Raw genomic sequence first — 27534 nt, 5'->3', positions numbered from 1 at the left:
CCGACTTGAGACATTTACCATTGACAAACGCTGACATTGGGTTCTGATCCATCAGACTCGTTTGTCATTGATAGCAGTTTTGTTGTGGCATTCGCATTTTCGACTCAAAGAAGTTTTATTGATTGTTTGGATTTCTATATTTCACGATAGACTTTTGGCCTGATTTAGACGGTGTGTATCAGTAGTCCAAATCTGGGTATTCGTTTGAGTCTGAGAAAAAGTGGCATAAAAGTTGAAAGTGGAGTTCACTTCTTTCTTTGATTGCTTGATCTGATTCGATATTTAAATTGTCAGTTGGTTTTTCAGTTGATGGTTCAGTTGGGTTTTCACGGTTGATTCTTCATCGATACGTGTGTTCCATAGCAGATTCCACAACCAAACGTCAGTTGATTCCATTCGATATTTTTATTCGTATCTCTGATTCATTTCAGTCGTAATCCGGTTCTATTCACTCGCATCCTTCACATTCGTTTTCAATACGAGTTTTCAAAAATGACTGAAGCTACTACTAGAGTCACCAGACAGTCGACCAGGGCCGCAACGGCTCGTGCTAAGACCGGCGCCAGTACAACTACCGGCAATACTGGTGTTAAGAAAGATGCTGTTGCACTGAGCAAAGAGAACAATGGCACGAGCCATAGCCACACAGCTCTAGACCCCCTAGAGTTTGGTGTGCTAGAAAGTACCGACCATTTATACGCACAACAGCCTCCTAGCAAAGAGGAGTTACGTCCGCATGAAGAAGACCTTCCGAAATATCATGTTTTTCTAGGAACATACATCAGTTATCTAATCCTCATTATTATTGGACACATTCGCGACTTCTGGTCCAAGCATCTCATTAGCAGTAAGTCTGCCAGTGGATACAGTAAAGCACTCCGTCCCAAGAACGGATACGCTCCATTAATGAGTGATTTCGACAGTTTCTACACCCGTCGATTGAAGTCGCGATTGAATGATTGTTTTGCACGTCCTACCACTGGCGTTCCAGGCCGATTCATCACTATACTAGATAGAGAGCCTACTTCCGAGGACTACAGTACATTCAACTATCCAGGAACGACCAGCCAATGCTTAAACCTCTCTTCATACAACTATCTGGGATTTGCCCAATCTGTCGGCCAGTGTACCGATGCTGCGGAGAAGGCGATTCTCGAAAATGGCATTATTGCTGGAGCCCCTCGTGCTGCTGGTGGTACTTTGGATATGCATTATGAGACCGAGCAGATTGTGGCCGAGTTTGTTGGCAAAGAATCTGCCATGTTATGTTCTATGGGTTATGCCACTAATGCGAATATTTTTTCTAATCTCGTTGATAAGCATTGTCTCGTCATTTCCGACGAACTAAACCACGCGTCTATCAGATTCGGAGTCCGTGTTTCAGGAGCGGTTATCAAGATTTTCAAGCACAATGATATGGACGATTTAGAGCAGCTGATTCGTGAACAGATCAGTCAGGGTCAACCAAGAACACATCGTCCTTGGAAGAAGATTCTCATTGTTGTTGAAGGTTTGTACAGTATGGAGGGAACCATGTGCAATCTGCCTAAACTGATAGAATTAAGAGAAAAGTACAAGATTTACCTGTTTGTGGACGAGGCTCACTCTATTGGAGCCATGGGACCCACTGGAAGAGGTGTGTGTGATTTCTTCAACGTGTCTCCTGCCAGTGTTGATATTCTCATGGGCACCCTGACCAAGAGTTTCGGTGCTACTGGTGGATATATTGCTGCTGACAGAGGTGTTATTGACCGGTTGAAGATTCATAACATGGCCAACTGTTATGCCGAGGCAGTCACTCCACCAGTTCTGGCGCAAATCCAGTCGTCTCTGCTGACTATTGCCAATAAAATCAATCCTGGAGAGGGCACCGAGCGTCTTCAAAGACTATCATTCAACTCTAGGTATCTCCGCCTCGGACTCAAGAAGCTCGGATTCATTGTATATGGAGCCCCAGACAGTCCAATCATTCCTGTTATGCTGTACCAACCGTCGAAGATGCCAGCATTCTCACGAGCCATGCTACGTCAAAAGATCGCAGTCGTAGTAGTTGGATACCCTGCAACACCCCTGACCTCGAGTAGAGTGCGATACTGTGTGTCGTCAGCACTCACCAAATCCGATCTCGACAGACTTTTGCGAGCAACTGCCGAGGTCGGCGAAGACCTCAACCTCAAAATGAGCCAGGAAATAGACGAGAAAACCGGCCAACTAAGACGAGAACAGCTCGACGACTTCCTTCCTACACTCGTCGATGACTGTCGCAAAACTGACTGGGAGTAATCTCATATCCTTCTCTCCCTGTATACCCAGATATCTAATCCTAATAGACCTAATTTTACACCCAAACGGGGGTCTGCCTCCGGCGGCTGGGGCTCCGCCCCAGACCCTGGTTGCTCCTGCTTCGCAGAAGATCCGGACCGTCGACGAAACGACTCGAGCGAAGCGAGAGGAGTTACCAGGGTCTGCGGTTAAGCCCCAGCCGCCGGAGGTACTCCTCGGACCCTGCATGCGCACGGCGCTAGCAGCCATCAGGTTACGGTTATTACAACCTAATATGCAGATACTAATAGTTCTCCACATACATAGCCTCAACGTACATACCGATACGGTTTGATATTCGTCCAGTTGGCAAGGCCACTTCTTCATCACATAATCACACATCCACGACCTGGTTTCGACCCTACACCAACAGATGTGCGAATGCTAGTATCAGCTGTCCATGGTCACTAAACCGACGAGTCATTACCGGACGGCAAGCGAGCTCCGTGCGCTTGCCGAGAACACTCTCGTAGCGAACGATTCTGTCAAGGATATGGTCAACAATGCTCTTGGATACTTTGAATCGGTAAGTCGGATAGACTGACCACTGAGCTCTTAGACTCTTCTACCACGGTTTCACTCGTTGATTTCACTGCTGGTCACATATTAATGGAGCAGGTGCTCGAGGTGGTCTGTGTGCCTCCGGCCGCTGGGGCTCCGCCCCAGACCCTGGTTGCTCCTGCTTCGCAGGAGTTGGCTGGGATCGTGGCAGTAACGACTCGAGCGCAGCGAGAGGAGCAACCAGGGTCTGGGGCGGAGCCCCAGCCGCCGGAGGCATGTTCTCTGTGGCAATGTGCATGACTAACAGGTGTGTTTAGTACCGAGAAAAGCTCCCTCGGGGGCTGGCTGAGGCTGCTTATATTGACTACTGTCATTGCCATCATTTACTTTTCAATTCAATTCCAAATCATCAAGGATATGACAAGTTCGTCGCAAGGAAGTCGTCGGAATTCTATACTACATTCATTCAGCTGCAGCAGATTGTCAGGAACGACGCTGATGTCGCAGATGTCGAGCATTATTTAGACATGAGGGCCAAGGTTGGCAAGAAAGCGGGTGTCTTCGTCTTTCGTCCTCGAACTAAGAGTAGTGACTCAGGATCGCATTCTGTAGACTACAATCACTTGCCTGAGAACGAAGATGTTGGGAAGGGTGAGAAGTGGAGTAACGGACATTCACACAGTAATGGTTCGGATCTTGGAGTTTTGGATAGACATGGGCATGATGGAGGTGTGAATGATGCCAGTCGACACATGAACCAGTACACAAATGGACATGTCCATTCTAATGGGCATGCCATAGATCATGTAAATAGTGGCTCACTGGTTGAGGGGCTTGGCAATTTTGATCTTAACTCAGTACCAAGAACCAGTAATGATACAAATGGACACTCAGATCACCGGGTTGACGGTACTAACAGTGTAAATGGTGCTTCTAGTGTACCTAGTACCTCTCCTGGGGCTTCTGGAACACTTAGAGAAGACCCACTGGCGGCTCGGTTCAGAAATCTTCGTGGTCCACGTCCATATCCCGAACCTGTAACCAGTGTTAGTCCTGTGGTCGAACCACAAACACATGCTGCTGGTGAGAGTACTATCCCAAACTCACCTTATCTTGATGCAGAATCACCTCACCTACCGCCTCCTCTGTTAGCTCCATCAAGTCTTAGCCCTCCGAAACCATCAATTTCACAATCAGCATCTTCTCTTTCACCTCCGTCTAAAAACACGCAACTGTCGGTGTCTACGCCGGCATCGAGGTCTGCAACTCCATCGTTACTTGGAACTCCCCCTCCTTCATATGATCCACCTCCACCGCCATCACCAGAACCGCCAATAGCACGAGTCGAACGGCCACAGGCGCCAACTATCCAATTTACTAACAAATACAACCATCATACGCCGATAATATTCCCCAAGACCACGATTGTCACCACTTCTACCCTTTTGAAGTATCTGACACATGTTCCAGAGTCAATTTTGGTACTGGATATTCGAGACCGTGCTTCGTTTGACAATGGACACATCTCAGCGCCGAATATTGTATGCATTGAGCCTGTATCCTTGAGGAAAGACATGAATGATGGCGCTTTAGAAGACACGCTGGTTATAGCACCTACCAAGGAACAAGAAGCATTCAATCGCCGTGATTCTTATGAGCTCGTGGTATACTACGACTCCGATTCAAGATCCGAATCGTATCGGGGCGGCCCCATGCCTGATCCTCAGAGTCTCTCTTTATACTACTTGGTATCAGCCCTGTACGAACGAGCTTTCTCCAAGCCTTTGAAAAGGCCCCCATGCTTGTTGGTGGGTGGTTTTGATGCTTGGTGGGATCAAACAAATGGTAGATATATTTCCAAGAGTCTAACTCGAAACACTGACACAAACGCTTCGCAGGTCCAGTCGGATGAGACCGATAATGACGGTATTCCTCCTTCTCCTACTGTGCCTCAGGAAATCCCTTCCAGACCCTATGGATCGAGAAAGGGAAGCATTGTATCCACACACTCGTTTTCAAGGGATGTAAACGATTATATCAGGAGCGCACCTTCTTTAAGTGACGTTTCTGTTGACGCATATTCTAGTGAAAGGCCTGATTATGGACCAAGAAGATTATCCAGAGAAAGTTCTGGTAGCCGACGTGAAAGCCATACAGATCTTTACAACATACAAGCTTCTGCATATCATCAGACCCAGCAATATCAACAACATCCCCAACAATATCCACGCTCACCTCACTCACAATCAACTCAAGGGCCTCGTCAGTACCAGTCAAACCAGCAGCCACAACTACAGCCTCAGTCCCAAGGTCTCCAACAGCATTTACAGCAGTCTCCACAAAGACAACATTATCAACAAGGATACCAGCAAGGGTACCAGCCATATCCTCAGCTTCCATATCAGCAACCTCATGCGCATTCACAATCATTTGCTCAGCCATACTCACAAGCTCCTCCTCAAACCCAACCAAGGAGATCTTCATATGCTTATAATCAGTACACACCTCCTCCTCAGTCGTATTCTAATGGTAATGGAAATAATAACAACATTAATCCACCCACTAATGCTTCAGTTATTGCTTCTCCAAGACCGGTAGTTGTATATCCATACAACTCGGCAGAGGGTCCTAACAGCACACCTCCAATGCATCATCAGTCAGTATCGGTGCCACCTTCACCTGGCCCACCTGTAAATGGGTACACTCGACCAGTGTCTTCAACATCTCTGATGGTTTCACCCCGAGATATTGCTAGTAAAGAATTCACCACTGGACTCAAAAATTTGGGAAATACTTGTTACATGAATTGCATCATCCAATGTCTTGCTGGCACGCCAAAATTAGCTGATGTGTTTGCCGATAACTCATACAAACAGTTTATCAATGTCAACAGCAAACTGGGCTATAAGGGAGTCCTAGCTCAAACATTTGCGGCATTAGTACAGAGAATGCTTCAAGGCAAGGAAGGTTATGTGCCACCCATTGCCTTAAAGGACTTGGCAGGAAGACTCAGAGATACGTTTCAGGGTTATGAGCAACAAGACTGTCAGGAGTTTCTGACCTTTATTCTCGACGGACTACATGAAGAACTAAATTCCAACGGTGACAAAGCAAGAATGAAAGAACTCACAGAAAAAGAGGAGAGTTATAGGGAAAGAATGAGTGTTCGTGTTGCATCGACAATTGAATGGGAGCGATATCTCAAGTCTGACTATTCACTCATTGTAGACATCGCTCAAGGCCAATATAGAAGTCAGCTAAGATGTCTCACTTGTGGCCATACTTCTACTACTTTCAACTCTTTCTCATTTTTGTCATTACCAATTCCCTTGGATAAGCAGAACGTGACAATTCAAGATTGTTTTGATTTATTCACGGCTGAAGAAATTCTGGATGGAGATGATGCCTGGCATTGTTCGAAATGTAAGAAGCCTCGTCGAACTAGCAAACGGTTGACGATTGCAAGATTCCCTCCAGTTCTAATAATCCATCTCAAGCGATTCCAGCAAAGACGAGGATTCATTGGGAACTCGGTGAGTAACAAACTCGAGACGCCTGTTATGTATCCTTTGACAGGACTAGATATGACTGGATACTGGCCGAACTACACTGCTGGAGATGAGCAGACACTCGATAAATTGCCTTTGAGAGGTCAAACAGCACCATTTATTTATGATTTATATGCCGTGGCTAATCATTTCGGAACATTAAAGGGTGGCCACTATACATCGTTTGTGAATAAGGGTCGCAAAGGTTGGTGTTACTTTGACGATACTCGTGTCACTTGTGGAGTCCCAAAACAGAACGTGGTCAATCGTCACGGCTATGTTCTGTTTTATGAAAGAAGACCAATTATACATTAGTTTTTTTCGTCGGTTCTTTATTTACATTAGCATTGTGCCATATATTGTTATATTTACATGCATTATTTATATGAGTTCATGAGTTATTTCGTGCCTTTTAAGACCTTGAACAAACTCATTTTAAGCCATGTCACCGGCTAGGTCACTGGTTTTTACAAGATCAGTGAATGAACTATGAATCATTCTCTCTTGCGACAATTTGACGATGTCACCAGCTCTTAGCAATGTTTGCGAGTAGACGATGGAGAACTTCACTTGGCCTATTAGAGCGAGCAATGATGAAGGTATATGCTGACATGTAGCTGATGTATAAACATAACCAAAGATGTAAAATAAGAACCACGAGAGTGATGAGATGATCAGATCCCATCCAAGTTCTTCATGACTGAGTATATTACTGTTGTTGTTGCTTCTTGCGCTCGAAGTATAAATCACTACGATTTCCTCCGATATTAATCACTCGTGGACAGCCATCCCGGTCTTTTTCAAGTCTTGTACATTCATAGCAATAGAAAGCGTCAGAAACCCCATTGCTTCCACAAATAATACATTTACCAGCAATGGTACCAAATGAACATTCATCACATATTCTGACTTGGGTTGTAGGCCTAACGTAGGAATCACACATAGGGCACTTTCCATCACATTTTTCACAAAGCCTGCCAACATTAATTCCTGGCAGCTTCATACACATCACAAGATCTGGTCTGTGGCGAGACATTATTAAGTAAAGTTAGTTATTTGAAGATGATTTTTGGTTCCTGTCTTCATTAAGTATCTGAAATGATCTATGCTTATAATGAGTTCACATATTATACACACCGGGGTTCTCGCTTAGTAACTTGAAATCAAGGCCTTGGCAGGGTGATACTGTTCAAATTTTTTAAATAATAATCAATTAATCTAACTAACATAATAAAATAATAATAAACATAAAATAATATAATACAACCGTTTTAAAAATAGGGCATCCAGAGATTATCCGTTAGTGCAAGGTGTCTTGGGTTGACTGCTTGTGAGATCAGATCAATGACAGTTTGGTTGGCAGGTATATTACCTTGTCCAACTTGTGCCAACGAGGTAGCTCGTTTGACAATAGCTTCAACATTGACTCTAACAATCTCCCGTAATTGCTGGTCTTGCACACTGGGTCTGTGTTGTTGAGTGTACCACGAAATGAGCTCATCTCGAACGAATACGCACAAGTATTGGTCAAGATCAAATTCTGGCTCAGTAAGACCTCTCGCAATAATCATAATAGACATGGCGTAGAGACCCTCAACGACTGTAGGGCCCATCAATGTTTGAATGTTGGGTGTCAGTCTAAACGGAACAGGTTCTCCATTGTGGAATGTTGGTGCATTCTTAGAAGGAGGCAAAACTAGCCAATGTTAGTAATCAGCGGTGTAGTCATTCCTAGTGGATAAGCATTATACTTACTTGGTAGCATCTCAGTAGCCCAGACATTTCCTGATCCCAAATTAAGCAAGAACTTATGAGGATATCTGTTATTGATACTCATGAGGAAAGTCATAAATGTCAGTCCAGCATATTGGTAAGCAAACTGCTTTCGGAACAGCCAGAAATCAACAAATGAAGAGTATGCAGTACAGAAATACTAAAGTTTTGTTAGATACCATGACAAAATATAATTTCAGGACTTTTGAAAAAGCCGATATACTTACATCGCGCATAATAGAAGATGGAACCAGAGTCGCTTGAATGGCAGTGAGAATTTCCAACTTGACAGCAGCAATATCTGGCTTAGGAAGCTTAACATCAAAGGCTGCTCTAAGCTGTTTGGTAGAAAAGTCCAATGGTGCGTCGCGACTTTGGCCAATTCTCTTACAGTAATTCTCGTAGATAGAATGCATTGAAATGTACCGTGGATCATCCTGGACAATCCGGATATGTGTAGTAAGAGGAATAGCAACGGGTAAAGTGAACTGGAGATTACGACGTCTACTTTCCTTTCTACGAGCAATAACACCATTAAGGATCTTGAACAATTGCGCCACCCGCTCTTCACGACGACAATGTCGTGCTGCCGGATATTGCACTGCAAATGGATGAATACTACCGTCATGACCACGAATTGACAATCTTCGGTAGCAAACGCCAGATCCTCGGACAACATCCACTGTAGGCATAAATCTTTCAATTTTGATAAAATGCATATTGTTATCCTTGTGTTCGAAATATTGTCCAGGTACCTCCACGTCCTCGAACTTCTGGTAATGGAATTCACAGAGTGGAGGACTTAGAGATTCCAAGTTGATCTTGTCTGGTCTCGCATCAAGTTTCGCCTCAAATCTATCTCTCCATTTTCTTAACTTCATGACATAAGTCTCGAGATTTGGTTTCTCCGCCACAAAGTCCTTTTCAAATGCTGGTTTTATGTGCTTGGGTAAGACACTCTCAGCAAACCTTGTGATATTGGTTTCTGTTGCAGGAGGTAACTTCGCATCTTCTTTTGGATAAGTAAGTCTTCCCATATATTGCACGCCATCATTGAATAGAGCAACAATCAGTCTGTAAGCATCTTCATCGGCAGGACTCTTAAAGCGATGATAGATCTGATCGACAAATGTTTCTAAAGACAATGCCAAGAGAGGGTAAGCAGTCTTAAGAATACCCATAATCTCATCCACATGTTCCCATGGTTGTCTATTAGCACTAGGCTGGCCATTAGGACCAGTGGCTCCAGCTCCAGCCCCACCAGCAAAGGCTTGTGGAACCGGGGAGCCAGCGGCAGCACCAGGTCCTGGACTGGAAGATGCAGGATTAGGTGTACCAGCTGATGAACCACCACCAGCAGCACCACCCGGTTGCTGACCAGCTCTTTGGCTGGCGTTCTGGGCTGCTTGCATGGCTTGTCTTTGGATAATTGCGTAGTCCTCCTTGGTCGTTCTCAAATGGAAATGAAGTGCCTGTGGATAACTCTTAGCAATCTTGATCAAAACATGGCGCGCTAATCTAGCTTCTTTGTGAGAAAGCGATGTCAGCAATTGAGGAATATATGTGATCCAGTACCAGACAGGAACCTCTCCACGATAAGTATCAAACGCCTGTGCAATTGATCCATTGGCATCATCTAAACTAATGAGCCATAAAATACGGCCGAGCAGCTTTCTAGTCTTGCTATTCTTGTATAGGCCAGCTGCCTGTAAATAGCAACTAATGGCATTGCTAGCATACAGTAACTCCTCAGGTCGTTCTCTGAATCTTCGATCATTGAAATATCCCCATTCAGCCCACGCCTTTGGCAAGTACAAGTCAATCTGAACAGCAGTAGCAAACGCCTGGTTTGCATCATCCATGGCATTCAATTTTGCCAAGAACATTCCCTTGAGAGTGAAAAACTCTGCTTTCTGTTGAGCACCGAAATATACCAAGTTGGTGTTGCTAATAACATCCAAACCTGTGTTCATCTCATTAGGATTCTGATAGTGGCATTTGGCCTGTTCACGTAACTTGAGGAACGCCTCTTGGATCTCGATATTGGGCAGTGTGTAAATTTTAGTCAACTGACTGATACAAACGTCTGGCATGTTATGCTTCCTGGCAACATGGGCAAATCGGTTGATGATCCAAGCGATTTCGTGATAGCCTCTGTAAGCATAAGAATTGGTTGAATTGTTGTTACCGTTAGCTTGATTCAAAGACGGAATCAATGGCAAATACACCTTGTTAATAACTCCAAAAGCATGTTGTCGCCAGGTAACAAGATCACCCCATATATTAATATCATCCCAAAGATTAGGCAACCTTTCTCTCCATGCCTGTAACACACCCTTCAATTCTTGAGACTTGGCGTCCAAGTTCTGCGCTGTTGTAGAAGCCAAACTACTGTACACTTGGCTAGCCTCCATGAACTCAACATACTGTTGAAAGGTATGCAACAGTGGAATATGGGCACCAGTAATGTTGGTCGGCAGTCCATACCATTTGCGGAGAGCCAATTGAATTCCCTCATCGCAATACTTAGATAACTCTTGAACCGTCTCAGTCTTCTGGGCATATCCTTGCAAACACAAAAAGGTCTCAAACACTTGTCGTCTTGGGGTAGGAACGTCCATAACAGTCTTGATAGATTGCTCAAGAGGTTCTCTATCAGCAGTCCAATCAGCGACTCTCCATCCACACTCGAGTAAGAGATCGGTAAATCCTTCATGCTTAGCCAATTCAGTTAAGATATCCCATTGTTGCAGCTTCTGGGCACTGATAATCCAGTGATCTTCCCAGAGACCATATTCAGACTCTCCATATGGAAGAACACCACTTCGAGCTCTGATCTGGGCTGCCTCGTACATCTGCATGGCTCTACCTAACATACCACATTGTTCATAAGAAAGACCAGAGTTTGTTTCTGTGTAATTGGCACGCCGTCTCCACAATCCATAGAACATGTCATCGTCTTGTAAGCCAGCATAAAGCTCTGCCAAAGCGTCCAAATTACTCTCGCTGACCTTCAAACTCTCGCGTTGAGGATGTGCTTCAATGTTTTCCAATATCTGCATAGCAGGATGCCAGGCATTGAATGCAATACCCATGTACTTGACAAGTTGAGGGGGAAGTTGTTCAACAGTACCCACACCCTCTAACAAAGTTTGAACTACATTTGGTCTTGCATCCACCTGTCTATTGTGGTAATCTTTGGATAGCAAGATAATCAGTGCCCTCATCATTTCAGTTCTATCTTTTCTTGGAACATTGACATAAACAACCTGAAACATATTTATCCACATTTTGTGAACAAGTTCAGGACTTTGATACTGAAGCTCAACCAATGGTCCAAAGAAAGATGACACTGTGGCTGCGGTAGACACTTCTTTGACGAATTCTTTTCTACGGCGGACAAACGCCTCCAAATCGTCACTAACGTCCTCTTTTGCGGCAGCCTCTAACGTACCACTTGGTAGTGCATCGCTAATGGAATGTAATGGGGCCAACATGAAGTCATTGTTCCTCAATTTCAAAGGAACATCCTCTTTGATACCACCATACAGGATCTGGAGGGCTTGATTCAGCCATTGCGATTCTCCAATGTACTCCCAGTTTTGTTCTCCAATAACATATTGTAACCTCTTCAAGATATTAGTATCAATGCTTTCACTAAGAATAGTCATCAGTCTGTGGCGAGTCTTGTAATCTGCCAGACGAGTACCAATCAAAAACGCATGCTCCATTCTAACAGACAATTCAGATCTGGCTAAAGCAGGATCATCGTAAATGCTGACAACAATAGAGTAGAACTCTTTTGTTAATTCTGGATCACCCCTACTCTCGAAAGCCATCATCTTTGACAGAATTGCTGCCTTTTCTTTAGTAGTAGGGAAGAGATCAGTCTTTGAAAATACCCAGTTGCGCGTAATCTTGATGATTTTTGCGCAAATAGAATGGTCCTTTGATCTCTCGATGAGTTGAGCAATCAAAGACAAGAATACTCTTCTCTGGTCTCCCAGATATGAGATTCTCAAAGACGCCAAATCTAAGATCTTCTCTAACAATACAACCACTTGTTTGGGATCGATTTCGGTGGCAGCATTTTCGGCACTGGCACTACTGGCTCCAGCAGTAGTGCCCCCGTTGGCCGATGCGCCAGAAGCTGGAGCAGCGGTACTAGAAGTTCCATTTGCAGTAGTACTATTGTTAACAGCATCGGCTTCACTAGATGGGGGCGAGGTGTGATCTTTACAGAGCTTACCAAAGACCTTCATTATGGCCGGCAGAGAACTATCTACAGCGCTAGCTTTATAGCTCACCAAAGACGATGCCATCATGATTCCAGCAGCGGTGTGAGTAGCTGAAGATAAGTGCTCCTGAATAACATTAGTAATAAGAGAAGTGAAAGCCGACACTGAGTCAGGAATATCCTCATCATCAGTCGCTTCTTCGTTAATAGCCTTGAAAATAAGTTTCAACAAATGTTCCAGACTTTGTTGAATATCTAAACAGTTAGTATCAGCAATTACCAAGACAACAATAAAAAAAATTATTAAAACTTACCAGTATTATTCGAACGAACACATTTTTCTAGTAAACGCTCTAAGCGGTGCAAGTTGGATAAGATCCACTTAGAGTCACGGCGCTCTAAAGTCACTTTGATTACCTCCAATGCATTCAAACAGAATGCAATAGCATTAGGGGCAGTAAGCTCATTTTGAACCAAACTACGCTCAAAAAATGACAGTTTAACGACCACCTCAGGCCAGTGTTTGGTGCTCAACAGTTCACTCAAAATCGACAGAATACGCTTTCCAAGAGGATTCTCAATGACCTTATGAGGCGAAAGACACACAAACCTGATTAAATAAGTGATGCATGCTTCACGCTGGGTAAAGGGAACAAAATATGCCTGAGGAATGGTCTCCACTTTGTCTGCATCTTTTCCATCTTCTGCCTTTTCATCCTTTTCAACTTTTTCAGCGTCTGAAGGCTTTGGTAGTGCTTCAGCCATATTCTCCCACTTCAGAATCAACTCGGCCAAGTCCACAGCTAGTGTTTGGTTTTCTGAAGACGAGTTGGATAGGAAACTTAATTTTGGCATTACGGAAATAATGCTGGGGACAAAGTGATCACGGAATTCAAAGAATAACTCTGGTTGTCTGACAATGAATTGATAAATGTTGATAACTTGGCTGACATTGTGACCATCTTCACTCAAAACACGACGAGGCCACTTGGCCCAAAGTGGAGAGTTCACACGCTTGACCAAGACCGGGGCAAGGAGATCCAATGCTTGTTTGACTAAGCTCTTGGCTTCATTCTGATGAGTCTTCAAAAGAGCAACATATATCTGAATGACAATCTTAGACAAAGTGTCATAAGACGAGATGAAATAAGCAATCAAAACATAAGCAGACTGCTTACTAACAATATCCTCCAATTTGATATAGTTCCAGCCAAACTTGATGATATCTTTGCGAGCATCAGCAACCAGCAAAGGAGCCAACTTAATAAGTAAAGCCGACATTTGAAGGAGTTCAAATCTGAAATGATCAATGGTGCCAACTCCCTCACCATCTTCAGAGGAGGAAGAGCTAGGACGCCAGATCTTGGCGTGAACTGCATCTAACCAGCTGTTACCTCTGGCAGTACCTGTACATTTTTCAAGTAAATTCGACAGATCGCCGTTTCGTCTACCTTCCACAATTAAGATAGGATTAATAATGTTTTTGACAACGAAAGTGCGTGCAGCAATACAAACAGCACGGTTACTGATCATATCGATACTCTTCATCAAATACAGTCGTCTTTTCTCGACCTCAGTTGAAACAACCACGCTATTGAAAATGTAATCACGGAATGCATAGCTAATAGTAGCATTGGACGAGTTTAGGATATTAATAACCGAGAAAATCATCTCTTCGTCTTTCTCTACCTGCTCCATATAAACGACGATAAGCAGTTGCAATTCCTCAATTGCCTGGTCAACCTGCAAATATAAAGGCGACATCAGTGAAGCAGTGGAGGTCTTCAACAAATCTCCCACGCTAGAACAGATGTCGTTTACGTATTGCTTTTGCCCAACAATCCATGAAGGATCATCTTTAGCAAGTGCTCTCATCGTGTAGGTAAAATTGCAAATGCCGACACTCTTAGCTTCAGGAGGGGCTTCACCGGCAATTGCCGACCTCACAGTATCTATGTTCTCCCTTGCGAACTTACGAAGATCAGCACAATGTTGGTTATTCAGAATCGATGCAAAAAATCTTCCATAGGTGCTTTCAGAAAGCTTAGGCAAAAAGTAATCCAAGGTTTCCTTGGGATATCTATTCAAAAACTTTGCAATAGGGTCTCTGAAGGGTGACTCATGTTGACGACGAAGGCTCTTTTCCAAATCAAACAAGTTCACGATTAAATCGTTCATAAACATATGAGCAGTAGGTGGAAGTAAGTGGAAAACATTGAAAATTGCCACTATAATCTGAATGTTTTGCTGGCTGGAAAGAGTTTTTACAGAATTCTGATGAAGCTGACTAGGTTCAGCCCATGCTTTCAAATGATCTAGCAATTTCTTACCAATCTCGACCTTGAAGTAATAAGTTAACAGTTCCAGCAATCTTGCTAGTCCTTCTAATCCTGGAGCTGTCAGTCTCTTGTGATCAGAGAGGTTCATCAATATAGGTCTTAGACCATTTTGCAAAAGATCCTTTGGAATCTTAGAGTTTTGAGCAAGAACCTTTTTCAATCCCAAGTGAGCAGCATCAACAACCTTGCTAGAGCGAGAGTACAGAGTCTTGAAGAAAACTGCAATAATCTTGTTTCTAGTTTGAGGTTGCTGTACTGACAGCTGGTCAGAGGTTGTTAAAGCCAATGATAACAATTGAATACAGACAATTCGAAGTTGAACCAACTGTTCTGAAGTGTTATATTCAAATACTCTATGAGCACTGGTAAGTGATTCATCCTCAGCATCAACCAATGCCAGTGCCTCCAGCAATAATCGGGTCAACTCCTCGTTGAACTCTAATAGAGGCTCTGGTAAACTGAGACAAAAGGAGATACAATCAATATAACCAATCTGCATAGGGAATGGTAACGCACGCAAAGGCTTGCCAAAAATTGGGCCCAAAAATATGTTTGTTACTTGGCGAAGAATCTCAGTGACTGACTTATTAGTCACCTTAGCAAGAATTCCCAATGCCTCTTTGGAAGCTTCACGCACTGCAAAATTGGCTGTACCAAGCTCATATGCCAATAATCCGGACAGTTGTCTAAACGGACGGTCAGCCAGTTGCTCAGGAGTTAAGTTCTTATTACATTCACCAAGGACATAGAACAGCAAGCTGCTAGCATCTTTACGAACATTACTTGGTACGTCAGTCGGAACATCTTTAAGAACGAAAAACATTGTACGAGCAAATTCAACTTGACGACTGGAAATCCACGATACTGGCATGCCTAGGTCCTGAATCAGGGTCTTTAAACCAAGACATGCACCGGCCTTGCGGAAATACTGCTCCTCAAAACAGGTATGAGAAAGCTTGCCAAACAAAGATCTAAACATAGGGAATCTGTGAACCTCATCTCTAGATCCAAAAAAGATAACGCCTGCGTCGTAAATATAGTGGATGGCTTGCTTTCCTGTCTCCTTTACAACTGGGTTATAATGAGACAGGGCGTATATGATAACCGAAAGCAGCGAACGAGGATCGATATATGGAATACCTTCATTTTCCTCAAGCTCAAATGGACGGAGCACCTTACGTTTCTCAAGAACGAAATCACCTAACTCGACAACAGTGTTATGTTCGCACAAATTCTTGATTAGTGCCAATGCATCATCCTTGACCTCAGGGATAGAAGTAGCAAAGAATACTGCTTCGAGTAGCTTCTCGACCAGTTGATTCTGGAGCCGTCTTTTGCCATAGTCCTTAGAAGTACCATCAGGAAGAGGTTGGTCAACTTTCTCAGGGAATTCTGGATTAATAATAACATCGACACAGGCTTTAATACGAGCCGCCAGGTCATCTGGTACCTCAGAAGTATTGATAAACAACTTCAACACACCAGACAAGTATTCAAATGCTTTGATGCGGTAATGAGATGGGATTCTCAAGTCCTCCAATACCGACAAGGCACACTCGACACCAGGGGTGATCTTCACAGGCTTCTCAGATGGGATACCATCAAAAGAAACAAGAACACTAGCATCCTGATCAAGAACAGATGTTGCCTGGAGATTGTTTGGTGCCGTCAAAAACGACCGGTTCCGTCCTCCCAACTTGCCCAAGACGCGCAAGGTAGTATGACTGTGTTGGTGATAGTAAGGCAAAGGTCGCAGATGTTTCCATAGCGCGGCCATAACCTCACCAATCACTGGCTCGATAATAGGATCAAAATATGCAGCGGTCAAGTTATCCACACAAAGTTCCAAAGTTCGAAGACCCTGGCTCACCAACTCTTGTGAACCATTCAATGCAAGTACTAATGGTCTCATCAGGTAGTTGAGATGAGGTACCAAAAAACTCAAGCGGACTGGAACAGTCAAGCACAAGAGAACATATATATCTCTTTCTTGAGGTTTACGCGCGGTTGCCAGAAGTTTGTTGAGCGATTCCAATAAAACATGAAGTAATGGCAATACTTCTTTATAGAGGAGCTCAAATCTGCCACCACCAATACTTCTAAACAAAGTTCTAAGAAGGTGGAAATATACAACCGGCTCTTTTGCGGTAGTAGTATACTCCATTGACTTGATAATCAAATCCTTCAGATGGGGCAGGATGACGGTCTCATTGGCAGCTGGGAACAAATTTACAGCCATAAAGCAAAGTTTGAATAGTCTTATCAGGATATTGGCTTTAACAGCGTTGCCATCACCTAGTTCGGGGAGTTTGCTCTTCAAGAACGATATCAGCAGGCCCGAGAAATTGGCGGATGTAGCTTCACTGGCGAGGAAAAACTGAGGTATATGGAGCAATGCAGGATTGGCAAACATGGACTCATACAAGAAAGGCAGCTCAGCATCAACAATCTCATTGAATGAAGCAGGGTCAATATGAATAAACACAGTGGCAAATGCTTCCATCAAGTCCTTTTCGTCTTTCGAACTAATGATTGGCAAACTGGGGCCACTAAGATCAAGGCCCTCCTTGCTTGACTCATCACCATAACCAGGATTATTCGTCTTGGATGCAAAGAAAAGATGACCCGAGATGCCCTCTCTGAATAATCTCCGGAAAATTGTAATTTGTTCGTAGTTGAACATCCGAGCAGATTCCTGCCAAAGAGCAGGTGTAAAGTTCTGGTTTGGTGGAGGTGGGTTACAGCTCTTCAGGCCAAACATTACTGTCTTTAAAAAGTTCATGAGGTTCTTAAAAATATACTTGGCATCCTTCAATTCGTTATTGTCGTTGTCTGGATGGATTTTGATAACTGAGTACGACTGGATCTCGAAATAATTAAAATCCTCGGTTTCAACATCCGTAGAATCTGACGGCACTTCCGCATCACCTTCAGATTTGTCTGTTTTCTCTGCGATATCAGATTTGTCCTGATTTTCAGATTCAGGTCCATCCACATCCATAGCATCACTATCAGGTTGTTCGTCTGATGCTTTGCCTTGACTCTCAGTTTCTTTCTCTTTCACCTTCTCGGCTTCCTTCTCCTGATCAAGACGCTCCTTAGTCTCACGGTCCTTCTTCATATATCCAGCATAGCTTCTATTCAACGAAGAGAACCGCTCTACAAACGCATTGAGAATCAATACCATTATCTGGCGACCCTCTTCACTATCAGGCAATTTCATGATACGCTCGACAAGATTGAGCAGCAGCTTAGCGCTCATGATCTGGAAACTGGTGGCCAGGGTATTGTCCTGCATATTTCTACAGTACACCCGCACTGTTTTCCAGATTTGCTCACTGGTAAGCTCTGATCGTACATGATGAACCAAGTCGGCCATAGTACTATATGCTAGAGGCCTTAGAGTCTCGTGAACAGTCAGACCCTCGCCGATCAAAACCTTTTCATTAAGCAAAATGTCGACTTTCGGAATGAAGATTGTTCTGAAATCAGTGTTCAAAATATGACGAGTTGCCACGAGCAATTCCTTTCTAGCAGCAGAAAGCTCACAAGGGCAGTCTTCCAATAATCTTACAATAAAGTCTGGGATTACTTTATGGTACTGTTTCAACGAAGAAGAGAATCCTCTCAAAGCATAGGCCAAAAAAGACATTGTCTTGACTTGAGCAACAATAAATTCGCCATAAGCAGTACGGTTTTTAATCTGGGGTGAAATGGATGTATACACCTCACCTTTAGCAGCAGCGGCTGCGTGCTCTTTGGCTTGTGGAGCAGCCTGCAAACCCAACATTTCTATGATGTGAGGAATAAATACCGGTAGCGATTCATTGACCAACTGCTTATGGGCAGAATAGAGGAGAACAATAATAATTGGGCATTCGGTTAAGACCTTGAAACTGAACATGGCCTTTTGCAAGGGTCTTGAACTAGCCTCAACACCCAAATCGGCTCCAGTGGTCGGTGATAGTGGTTTTGGAGATTGAAATGAGGTAGGAGTTCCTGCTGAAGCATTTGTCGTATTCGTATTGCTAGCATTATCACTACCAAACAAGTCGATTACAACCTGAGGAATGTTTTTGTAAATTTGAACTACCAAGTCGAGGAATGGTCGAACCTGATCCAGCAGTTGTGCCTTGTAAGCACGGTGCAAGTTGTTGAGGATTTTCATACACAACACACCGTTATCCTCATTTTCCACCTGTAGCAGATTCATAACCTCCTTCAAAATATCGGGTGCATATGACTTGAGAGCATCGTTTGTCTGTAATCGGAGCAGGATATCCAGTAAACAACTTCGCAAACGCTATCTTGTTAGTACCAGCTTCGTAGATTCCAACACTCATGTAATATTCAAGTCCAATCCATCTTTATATGAATGGAGCTAAGAGAGGGCCTTTTCTTGGATCATCAAATTCAAAGATACCCGCCTGATCCTAACATATACCTACCTGTTCTGAAGACACACTGTTGAAGCTGATTGAGATTGTTTCCAGCTGCTTTAAAATAACAGGGATAAGCTTAGATAGACAGTATTCATAGTCATTGTTGTTCTGAAACACGTCTATCGAGTCTCGAAGTTCTGTAGCGATAGAGAATTTGGTTCTGATGTCTTTATTGAAGTTAGTTCCGGCTCGTACGTACACAGCTCCATGAAGGGAAATGGAGGCACAGACGAGTTACTTACCGACACTATCGTCAGAGAGTCTGCTAGCAAATGTATCTACCTGGTGAGTAATGCTGTTGGTCGAAGATGACGAAGTTGACGTCTGCGATGGCGTCGATGTCGAGGTCGCTGGGCCTGGCATCCTGAGTCTGTTTATGTTAGTATTTTGTCGAGTGTATATTTGCCTTAGAAAACATAGGATTCCACCTATATACCGTTCCTGCTCAGGCTAGAAAGCTTTCAAACCCAGAGTGTGCGACTTACACAGAGCCTATGGCCAACACTCACTACAACTGAAACGGTTATGTAGAAAAATTCAATAGTCTGTTGTGACGGTTCAAAGTATTGTACAACGCGCCAAAGCACGCGCTAAAAAAGACACTGTTCCCAGGTTAAGTCAAATATAAGTACAAGGGTTGTCCCAGGCAGTTACCGACAGTTCTGTATTGACGCTGAAGCTCGTCTTCGCTTACTCGCTGTGAAGATGAAATTTCGAGGGGAGTCCCTTCAACCTGAGAATTCGATGTTCACGTGATATTCACGTGATGAGTTAGTTGGGAATTGTCAGGGTCACAGCAGGCAGGGTGCACCCTGCGTGCTTAGAATCAGGGAAAGTTTCAGCAAGCTGGTAATATGCATATTTGTTTTATAGCTACTGAGTGGGGGGTTTTAACTGTTTGTAAATCTATTATTGGTATATCCTAATATTTTAATTATGCGAGCAAAAATGCTTTCATACTAAGGTTTAGGTGATATCATTGTAGTGGGACTGGTTATGAAGCAGTGTAGTAGATGTAGTGACGAGCATATCGTCAGTGGCAAGATGAAATTGTTAGATTGTTGAGAAAGCAAAGTTAATTGAGGGGTTGTTTGTTTTGATATAGGACTAATGAGACAAGGACCCACCAAACTAATTTAAGCGATATATGACAGTTTACATTTAGAGAAGTATGTATGATATATGATAAGCATGTAAACTACCTCCGGTATGTCAAAGAGAAGATAGTGACAATGTTGAGAATCACAAATTTGCACGTAAACGACTAACAGGAATTGGTTCATGATGAAAACAAACGAAGCAAAGCAGAAGAGAGAAATGGGAAGGGAATAAATCACCAAACAACTGGATCTACCTGCCTAGGTTTCAATGTCAGCAACTGCCTCTATTTTCCGCAGTAGTTGTGATAGGACTAACATCATATATTGATTTAAAACCAAGATAACGTGGTATTTATAGAAATATATCACGTCATACTCCACAGTACGCCCGTACAAATAAAATGTATTTCGAGCTCGACGACTATGGAATTACAAAGAAAGACAGCTGTACCCCTACCACTATCGTACGTTATCAGGCATAATGCAAGATTGAAGAGATAGATCTTAAGCACGGACAGCAGACACCCACTCGTGTGATAAATCAAGGAATAGAAGCAAAAACAAAAAATTTCTTTAACTGAAAGATAGAAATAAAAGGATGGATGGCTCCACCATTAAAAAATTAAATTCTTCTATGAGAATGATAAGCACGGGTTGCTAATAGTTTATTTAACGGTTTGAGGTTGACTCTTGTGTACAAGTGCATGATCGATACATCTGCTTTCACCTGTCGTTTACCTTTCTTGGGCAAGTATAAACAGAGAGTACGTTCCGGATTTATACAACACAGGTACCCGTAATTATAATGATCCGGCTCTGTGGATTGTACTAAGATCGGCATTATTGTGACTGGTTTCTTTCTTCGACAACTCCTCGGTAACCCCTCCAACACTTCCCATTCCGGACCCCCCTTTCTCATACAACAGCTAGCAAGGACCGGAGACGTAACGACTCGAGCGTAGCGAGAGGAGCCACGGGGTCTGGGGCGGAGCCCCAGCCGCCGGAGGCAGTCAGTGGGGTCCCGAATACGCAGGAACATAAGACTAGATCAAAGAGAGTCCAGAACTGAAACAGGGGCAATGCAGATGAGCCTTTTGCAAGAGATCAAAAGGAAGTAGTCGTAGTGCGATGTTAGACGGTAACTACCAGAAGATGTCACTGGTCCTAGTTTTGTCATCCAGACGATTTGTTTATGATACTTGTTCAGTGTATAGATACGCAGAGAGGGAGAAGGCCCGGATATACAAAACTTAATGTATCAGAGGCAGAAGGCGTCAAATAGGTGTTCATAGACACACATTAGTGTCCAGAATATGTGAGATTAGTATGATTTGCCATACTGCAATCATGAAACTGACAAGACGCTGATTGAGTCCGAAATACGGTTGCAACATACCCAGAACCCCTGACAATCTGTGTAGTTAATTATAATTAAGCAGTGTGTGAGAGTTAATTGAACTTTTTTGCTATATAGTGGTGGCCTGCATGGCAATATATCTGCAGGTACGAATGCGGCAGATATTGGCACTGGGTTGGATGGCAACGTTTTTTGTAAATGTTAAATTTCCTCACACAATAGAACGTGGTCCTCGGTATTATCTTTATCAGTCTAATATGGCAATCATTCATCTCCCCCAGGTTTTAGGTGTACGACGGGCATTCATATTCCCGAGCAACGGTCCTTGTTGGCGCTTGTTAAAAAACCTGAAACGCCATAAATATCATGGGCAATACAATTTATTACAACCACACTGTCAATCATGACCTGTAGCTGGGTGTCATGCCTCTCTAAAGCGCAACTGGGCTGACCTCCACAAATAATTGGACTAATGACTAGTGATGAACCGACTGCCATTTCCGCTAAAAGCTAGATTTGTTTCTCATAAGCGGTGACAAGGCGGCTGGAAACGCCTTTGACTGGGTGTTGGCCTACCAAAATTTGCCAGTTGCTGGCCGGTCATGGACAGACACTTGAACCAAGTCGAAGTAGCTGCTAATTACCGGCCGCAGACAGCCCAGTCCGTGGCCAAACTCCAAACTTTATTAATCATGAAACAAACTTGCAGCCGCTCAGTATAGGCTAGCTTGCATGCGGTATATGTGTGTGTAATACGGAGGGATAACTTTATTAATTGCCCTGCTTTACCTAAATTAGCGAAACACATTACTGGCTATGTGGTTTTACTGCACCGGTTCTGCAATAATTCTATGGAAAAGCTGCTTGAATTTCCGCGACCCTGCTTCTCACTGACGACTTCATACATCACCGTGCACCCGTTTCTACATATTCTCAAAGCATTCCATGCACATCGAAAAATACCTTAAGGATGCAAGGTCTCGACTTTGGAGACTGACAAAACGTATTATTTTCAAATCCAACTGGTCGCCATGAGCTCCAATTTTGATAGCTGGAGTTTAGGTATCAAATGAGACTAGTTCCAATTTAACTGGTAGACTTGTACCAGTGTAGAATGACAACATATATAAACAGATATGCATAATTTCAGGGGTGCATCTTCAACGGCGCTATAAATGTATTCTCGATACGTAAAAATATCAACATCAGATCTTTGATCGACTGCTTTAAGGGGTAAAAACTTTATTAGAGTTTGGACCATGCAATCACCTGGACAGGGGTAAACGGTCAATGTAATGAGGGCTGTACAGCATGGAGCCTGTGCTTTTAAGCTACTGAATGCTCGAGTTTCTTATCAATATATATTGACCACGAAGGTTCGCGGTTATATATAAACTGGTGTCTGCTGAAGTTCATAGTTTTATTATACCTATTTGCCGCATCGCAACTAATATTTCCAGTTTGTTTTACTACATTCCTAATAGTAGTGAATGACCCGATTGAGGCATCAGTTTAATTACAGGAATATTTCAAGCTCGAACGGTTTTTGAAAATACTTTCTTTCCCTACCATAACACGCGTCAGTTGGTTTTGGGCTGTTTATATTTTTGGTATTTTTAAACTTCACAGCTCAAGCTTTGGCTTTGACTTTGGCTTTGCAAATTCTTCTCTCCTTCCGCTTTGGGGTATCAGCCTTTTCAAGCTGTGATTGATTCATTCATTTTGCAACATATTATTTCCAGTCAACTGGTAACGGAGCACCCTATCTGCAAGCTACCACTCGTTCACCACATATCACACGGATCGAGCTGACACTAGTATTTTTCGATACGTATCTGTACACAAAATAAGTATATATACGACTTGGCTGGTGATACTTGTTGTGTTTATATTAATATCCAAATTGTTACCGTGGTTCTGTTACTCACATACGCACTTTGTGGCTCCTCCCATCTAATAGAATACATCTGGTAATCATTGGCTTTTTTTTTTTTGATTTCCTTTGATCCAGTACACTCCCTAGTATCTGTTTGAAGTTGACCTTCACATTTTACATTTTGGATTCTGTGCAGTGAGTGCCCCTAGAATTTCCATTATCTTTACCGCCTTGGATACGTGCAGCGTCGCCAACCAACATCCAATACATTCCAAGCTTCTCAAGATGCATATCCAAGGAATCAGAAATATCCTTCAGGGAAAGTATTTCAAGAAAGGGCGTCGTCCAGAGATGATCACAGACCTAGACTATCAGCCATTAGTGTCACCAAGACAATCGTTCTCCACAATTGATCTTGACACAGAGACAATCAACTCTTCTACTACCGTTTCAACATCAAGCAATTACACATTCAGACTGAAGAGTAAAAGTAATTCATTGCCATGTACATGTCTGTCGTCATCTAAAAACGACCCAGATGCCAAATACCCCGTCTTTTCGGTTCCCTTGGACGATGCAGTCAAGTTGAACTCGGAGTTCCCAGCAGTGTCTTTCGATGCTAGCCTGTGCTTGGCAGAGCTTCAACCCCATGTCCCGGCAATTGTCCTCAAACTAATCGAGCACATCACTAACCATGGTCTTAATGAAGAAGGAATTTACAGAATTAGCGGGAGCACAGCAGCTATGCGACGACTTAAGGCCAAAATCACCAAGGAAGGCCCCACTTTCGACATAGATCCAAATGAGTTCGACATCTACACTGTCACATCAACACTCAAGTTGTTTCTGCGGGAACTACCAGCCGACATTTTCAATGTCTGGGGACCTCACCAGGAGCTGCGGTACGTTCCCGAGGGTTACGACTGGTCAACTACGAATCTCCCTCTGCCCGGAGAGTTCACCCCTCATACCTCTTTATCCCGTAATACCACCATGTCTTCAGTTTCAACCAGTATCATCTCAGCTCCTGCCACACCCGACCTTGGTGATGTGCCCGAGCTGTGCTCGTCTTCAGTAGACTCACAGCCAGCTACACCCGAATCTCTCAGAAAAGTGTCATTACCAATACACCTACCATCGCAGCTACCGTCACAACTACAGACACAGCTACCATCTCAGTTGCCAGAAACAACCGAGACAAGCGATGTAGACTTGCTTTCATTTGTCAGGAACGAGCTGATGCAGCTTCGAGTGTCGCATTTTGCGCTTCTCCACGCTCTTATTAGACATTTGGCCAAAGTCGCTGCCAACAGCGATACCAACCGGATGTCCACTCCAAATCTTGTAGTGATTTTTTCTGCCACTCTGCGAATGCATAAACGATTGCTCACCGAGCTCATTACCAGAGGCGATCTGACCTACGCCGACATCCCCGCACCAGCCATCCCATCTCCAGATGACGAAGCCCTCGCACCACCCCCTCTAGCGGTACCAATAGTGCCCAGAGAGACGCGAATTATCCGTGTTGAGAAAATCACCGACGAGTTCACCTTCGCGCAACGTAGAAACAAACGGAGATCGGTCATCCGTTCGCGCGCGACCTCGTTCGACTTCTTCGATCCCAGTTTCCTTCGACCCAGGGTGCAGACATGAACCAGTGCCCACACACACCACCTAATGAATCTACGATTAGTATATAATGTCACAACGTCACCAATTTCTTACTCGTAATTTTTAATTTATTTATTGTTGTTGGTACTCTTAGGGTCCTGGGCGTGCCTCCGGCGGCTGGGGCTCTGCCCCAGACCCCGTAGCTCCTGCTTCGCAGGAGAATACGACGGATCTGGCCGCTCCCGTGACGACTCGAGCGCAGCGAGAGGAGCAACCAGGGTCTGGGGCGGAGCCCCAGCCGCCGGAGGCACAGGGCCGTGCGGAACCAGTGTCGAGGACCGGAAAACCCTGTTGATCCCGTTGACAGATCCAGATTTTTGCACTGCGTGCGGACCGGATATGCTTCGGAGTGAGGCTCGGGCCGGAAGAGGACGACGACGTCACCGTTGACAAATGCAGCGAGATACACATCTCTTATCTCGTTTGCGCAATGACGATAATTCAAACGGCACTTGGAAATCCCATCTGCACACCTCTCAAAGCTACCCCGGAGTCTGATTAACACCCCGTTCCGAGAAAACGGAAAAACTGTCATCTTTTTCGAGCCGGGCGGGGGTGTCAACATTATCAATTACTGGCTAAAAAAAAGCTGCCAAATACCGATAGTTCATTAGTAAATGGTGGGCAGGATGAGATGGTGCTGGCTAGCGGCCTCGAAGGTTGTATCAGATAGTGTTTTCATTGTTTATTTATTATTTACACATGGATCACGTCCGTGTATGTATTCACAGACCGGGAACTTGAAAAATCCGCGAAATGTCAAAAGTTCCAATGAACATTTTTATTTTGGTTAGAATCTGTCCGCACCTGCGTGATGCCCAGATCCTGCATCTCAACAACATCACACAGCCCCTTTCATGTTCTAGACTGTATCCCATCAAAAGCTTATCACAATTTCGCCCTCTCGGCACACCGATTGTGGACCCTCTAGTGTGTGCATTTACTGCACCTTTAATGGTGTCGAACACCCGTTTCAGTTGGATGCGGAAAAAGGTCAAAACGGCATGTCATATTTGCAGGGCTGTTTGGGCCAATTTCCCCGAGGCCTTGTCCGAATAATGGCATAATAATCATCAGCAATCAGGGTCCTCAGATCGATGCTTTGAAAACTAACGCCAAGATTGCCCATTATGCGCCTGACCTTACCCAAGACGTTTATCGATGAGCTACCGATTTAGGCCCTGATCGCACATTCCGCATGCCATTTATGCATCATCTGCAGTCGCAAATAAATAGGTCTACCGACTTCATGTCACCAGGGGGGTCTTCTACTGAGTTTCGTTTATCCGGATTCTATATTCGGTTATTGTTAATAATATACTGACCGTTTGGGCCTGTGAACTTTTAAGATTATTAATGAGATTCAGATATATTTTTTTTGGTGATTTGCTGCTAAATGTTCTGGTGCTGATTCTGTCTCGACATAACAGTAGCAGCAGTTGTTGCAGCATAACTTCATTGCTTTTTCAAATAACTACAACAGTACATGTAAACATCACATCACAGCACTATGACCAACCGGGAAGTCGATAAATCCATAGTTAAGATTTAGCCTTTGTTTAAATAGAATCACGAAGGACTTCAAAAAAAATGTTCGATTGCAAGATTGGATTGTTTTTGTAGTTGTCAATTATTGATAATTGATTGTAGTAGTTGTTGTTATTGGTACAGCAGTTGAACTACTAACGGCCATGAGTGAAGATGCCCGTGAAGACCCTTCTCCTTTGGGAGAGGGTTATGACGTTGAGGCCTATAACCCAGATGAAGCTCTCGTCCACAGTATGTCTCGGGTAATGAGTACCCCTGAAGGAACTAGTCATCTTGAAGCTCTCACCAGAGTGCTTTCGACTCGGACCTTGAAAGATGGTAAACTTGAGATCAACCCTGAGGATTTCAATCTTCGTGCTCTGTTGAAGACTCTTGTTCGTCGTATGGATAATGAGGGTCTAGATCTTAATACTACTGGAGTAGCTTTTCGAAATCTCACCACCATTGGTGTTGATGCTGGTGCTTCTTATGCTCCTACTGTCTATGAACTTATTCGTTCAATTGTTGCTTTACCATTGGCGCTCAAAAAATTGCGCAGTCCTCCTTTGAGAAATCTTATTCAAGACATTGATGGTTTAATTATTCCTGGTGAGATGTTGTTAGTCCTCGGTCGTCCTGGATCTGGTTGTACTACCTTGTTGCGTACAATTGCAGGGGAAATTGATCAGTTTAAGGGTATTCAAGGCAACATTAACTACGACGGAGTATCTCAGTCCGATATGTTGAAATATTTCAAGAGTCAGGTACTATATAACCCAGAATGTAAGTTGTTGGTTCACAGTGGTTGTTGATCGATGCTAGATGCGAATGTTGAACTAAC

The 27534-nt window shown here is 43.7% G+C and overlaps 7 protein-coding genes across 7 annotated transcripts; 4 read left to right on the top strand and 3 right to left on the bottom strand.

Annotated features, from left to right (window-relative positions):
- Nucleotides 1–492: 492 nt before the first annotated feature.
- On the top strand, nucleotides 493–2283 carry LCB2 (serine C-palmitoyltransferase LCB2; the record flags this gene model as incomplete). Its single annotated transcript, XM_018879371.1, has 1 exon — nucleotides 493–2283. The coding sequence occupies one exon, from the start codon at nucleotides 493–495 to the stop codon at nucleotides 2281–2283; it is 1791 nt and encodes a 596-aa protein (XP_018737294.1).
- A 1067-nt stretch (nucleotides 2284–3350) lies between these two features.
- On the top strand, nucleotides 3351–6686 carry DOA4 (Doa4p; the record flags this gene model as incomplete). The annotated part of the gene is made up of 1 exon (XM_018879370.1): nucleotides 3351–6686. The coding sequence occupies one exon, from the start codon at nucleotides 3351–3353 to the stop codon at nucleotides 6684–6686; it is 3336 nt and encodes a 1111-aa protein (XP_018737293.1).
- Nucleotides 6687–7642: 956 nt separating this feature from the next.
- TRA1 (histone acetyltransferase TRA1) lies at nucleotides 7643–7984 on the bottom strand (the record flags this gene model as incomplete). Its single annotated transcript, XM_018879369.1, has 1 exon — nucleotides 7643–7984. The coding sequence occupies one exon, from the start codon at nucleotides 7982–7984 to the stop codon at nucleotides 7643–7645; it is 342 nt and encodes a 113-aa protein (XP_018737292.1).
- A 288-nt stretch (nucleotides 7985–8272) lies between these two features.
- On the bottom strand, nucleotides 8273–12469 carry TRA1 (histone acetyltransferase TRA1; the record flags this gene model as incomplete). Its single annotated transcript, XM_018879368.1, has 1 exon — nucleotides 8273–12469. The coding sequence occupies one exon, from the start codon at nucleotides 12467–12469 to the stop codon at nucleotides 8273–8275; it is 4197 nt and encodes a 1398-aa protein (XP_018737291.1).
- A 215-nt stretch (nucleotides 12470–12684) lies between these two features.
- On the bottom strand, nucleotides 12685–18933 carry TRA1 (histone acetyltransferase TRA1; the record flags this gene model as incomplete). The annotated part of the gene is made up of 1 exon (XM_018879367.1): nucleotides 12685–18933. One exon carries the CDS (start codon nucleotides 18931–18933, stop codon nucleotides 12685–12687), a length of 6249 nt encoding a protein of 2082 aa, XP_018737290.1.
- Nucleotides 18934–23780: 4847 nt separating this feature from the next.
- AWJ20_2424 (uncharacterized protein) lies at nucleotides 23781–25148 on the top strand (the record flags this gene model as incomplete). Its single annotated transcript, XM_018879366.1, has 1 exon — nucleotides 23781–25148. The coding sequence occupies one exon, from the start codon at nucleotides 23781–23783 to the stop codon at nucleotides 25146–25148; it is 1368 nt and encodes a 455-aa protein (XP_018737289.1).
- A 1709-nt stretch (nucleotides 25149–26857) lies between these two features.
- On the top strand, nucleotides 26858–27505 carry PDR12 (ATP-binding cassette multidrug transporter PDR12; the record flags this gene model as incomplete). Its single annotated transcript, XM_018879365.1, has 1 exon — nucleotides 26858–27505. The coding sequence occupies one exon, from the start codon at nucleotides 26858–26860 to the stop codon at nucleotides 27503–27505; it is 648 nt and encodes a 215-aa protein (XP_018737288.1).
- Nucleotides 27506–27534: the final 29 nt, after the last annotated feature.

This window comes from Sugiyamaella lignohabitans, chromosome B (genome assembly GCF_001640025.1).
Source record: "Sugiyamaella lignohabitans strain CBS 10342 chromosome B, complete sequence".
NCBI lineage: Eukaryota > Fungi > Ascomycota > Dipodascomycetes > Dipodascales > Trichomonascaceae > Sugiyamaella > Sugiyamaella lignohabitans.
Note: the sequence above shows the minus strand (reverse complement) of the source record. Positions and strands in the feature narration are given on the sequence as shown.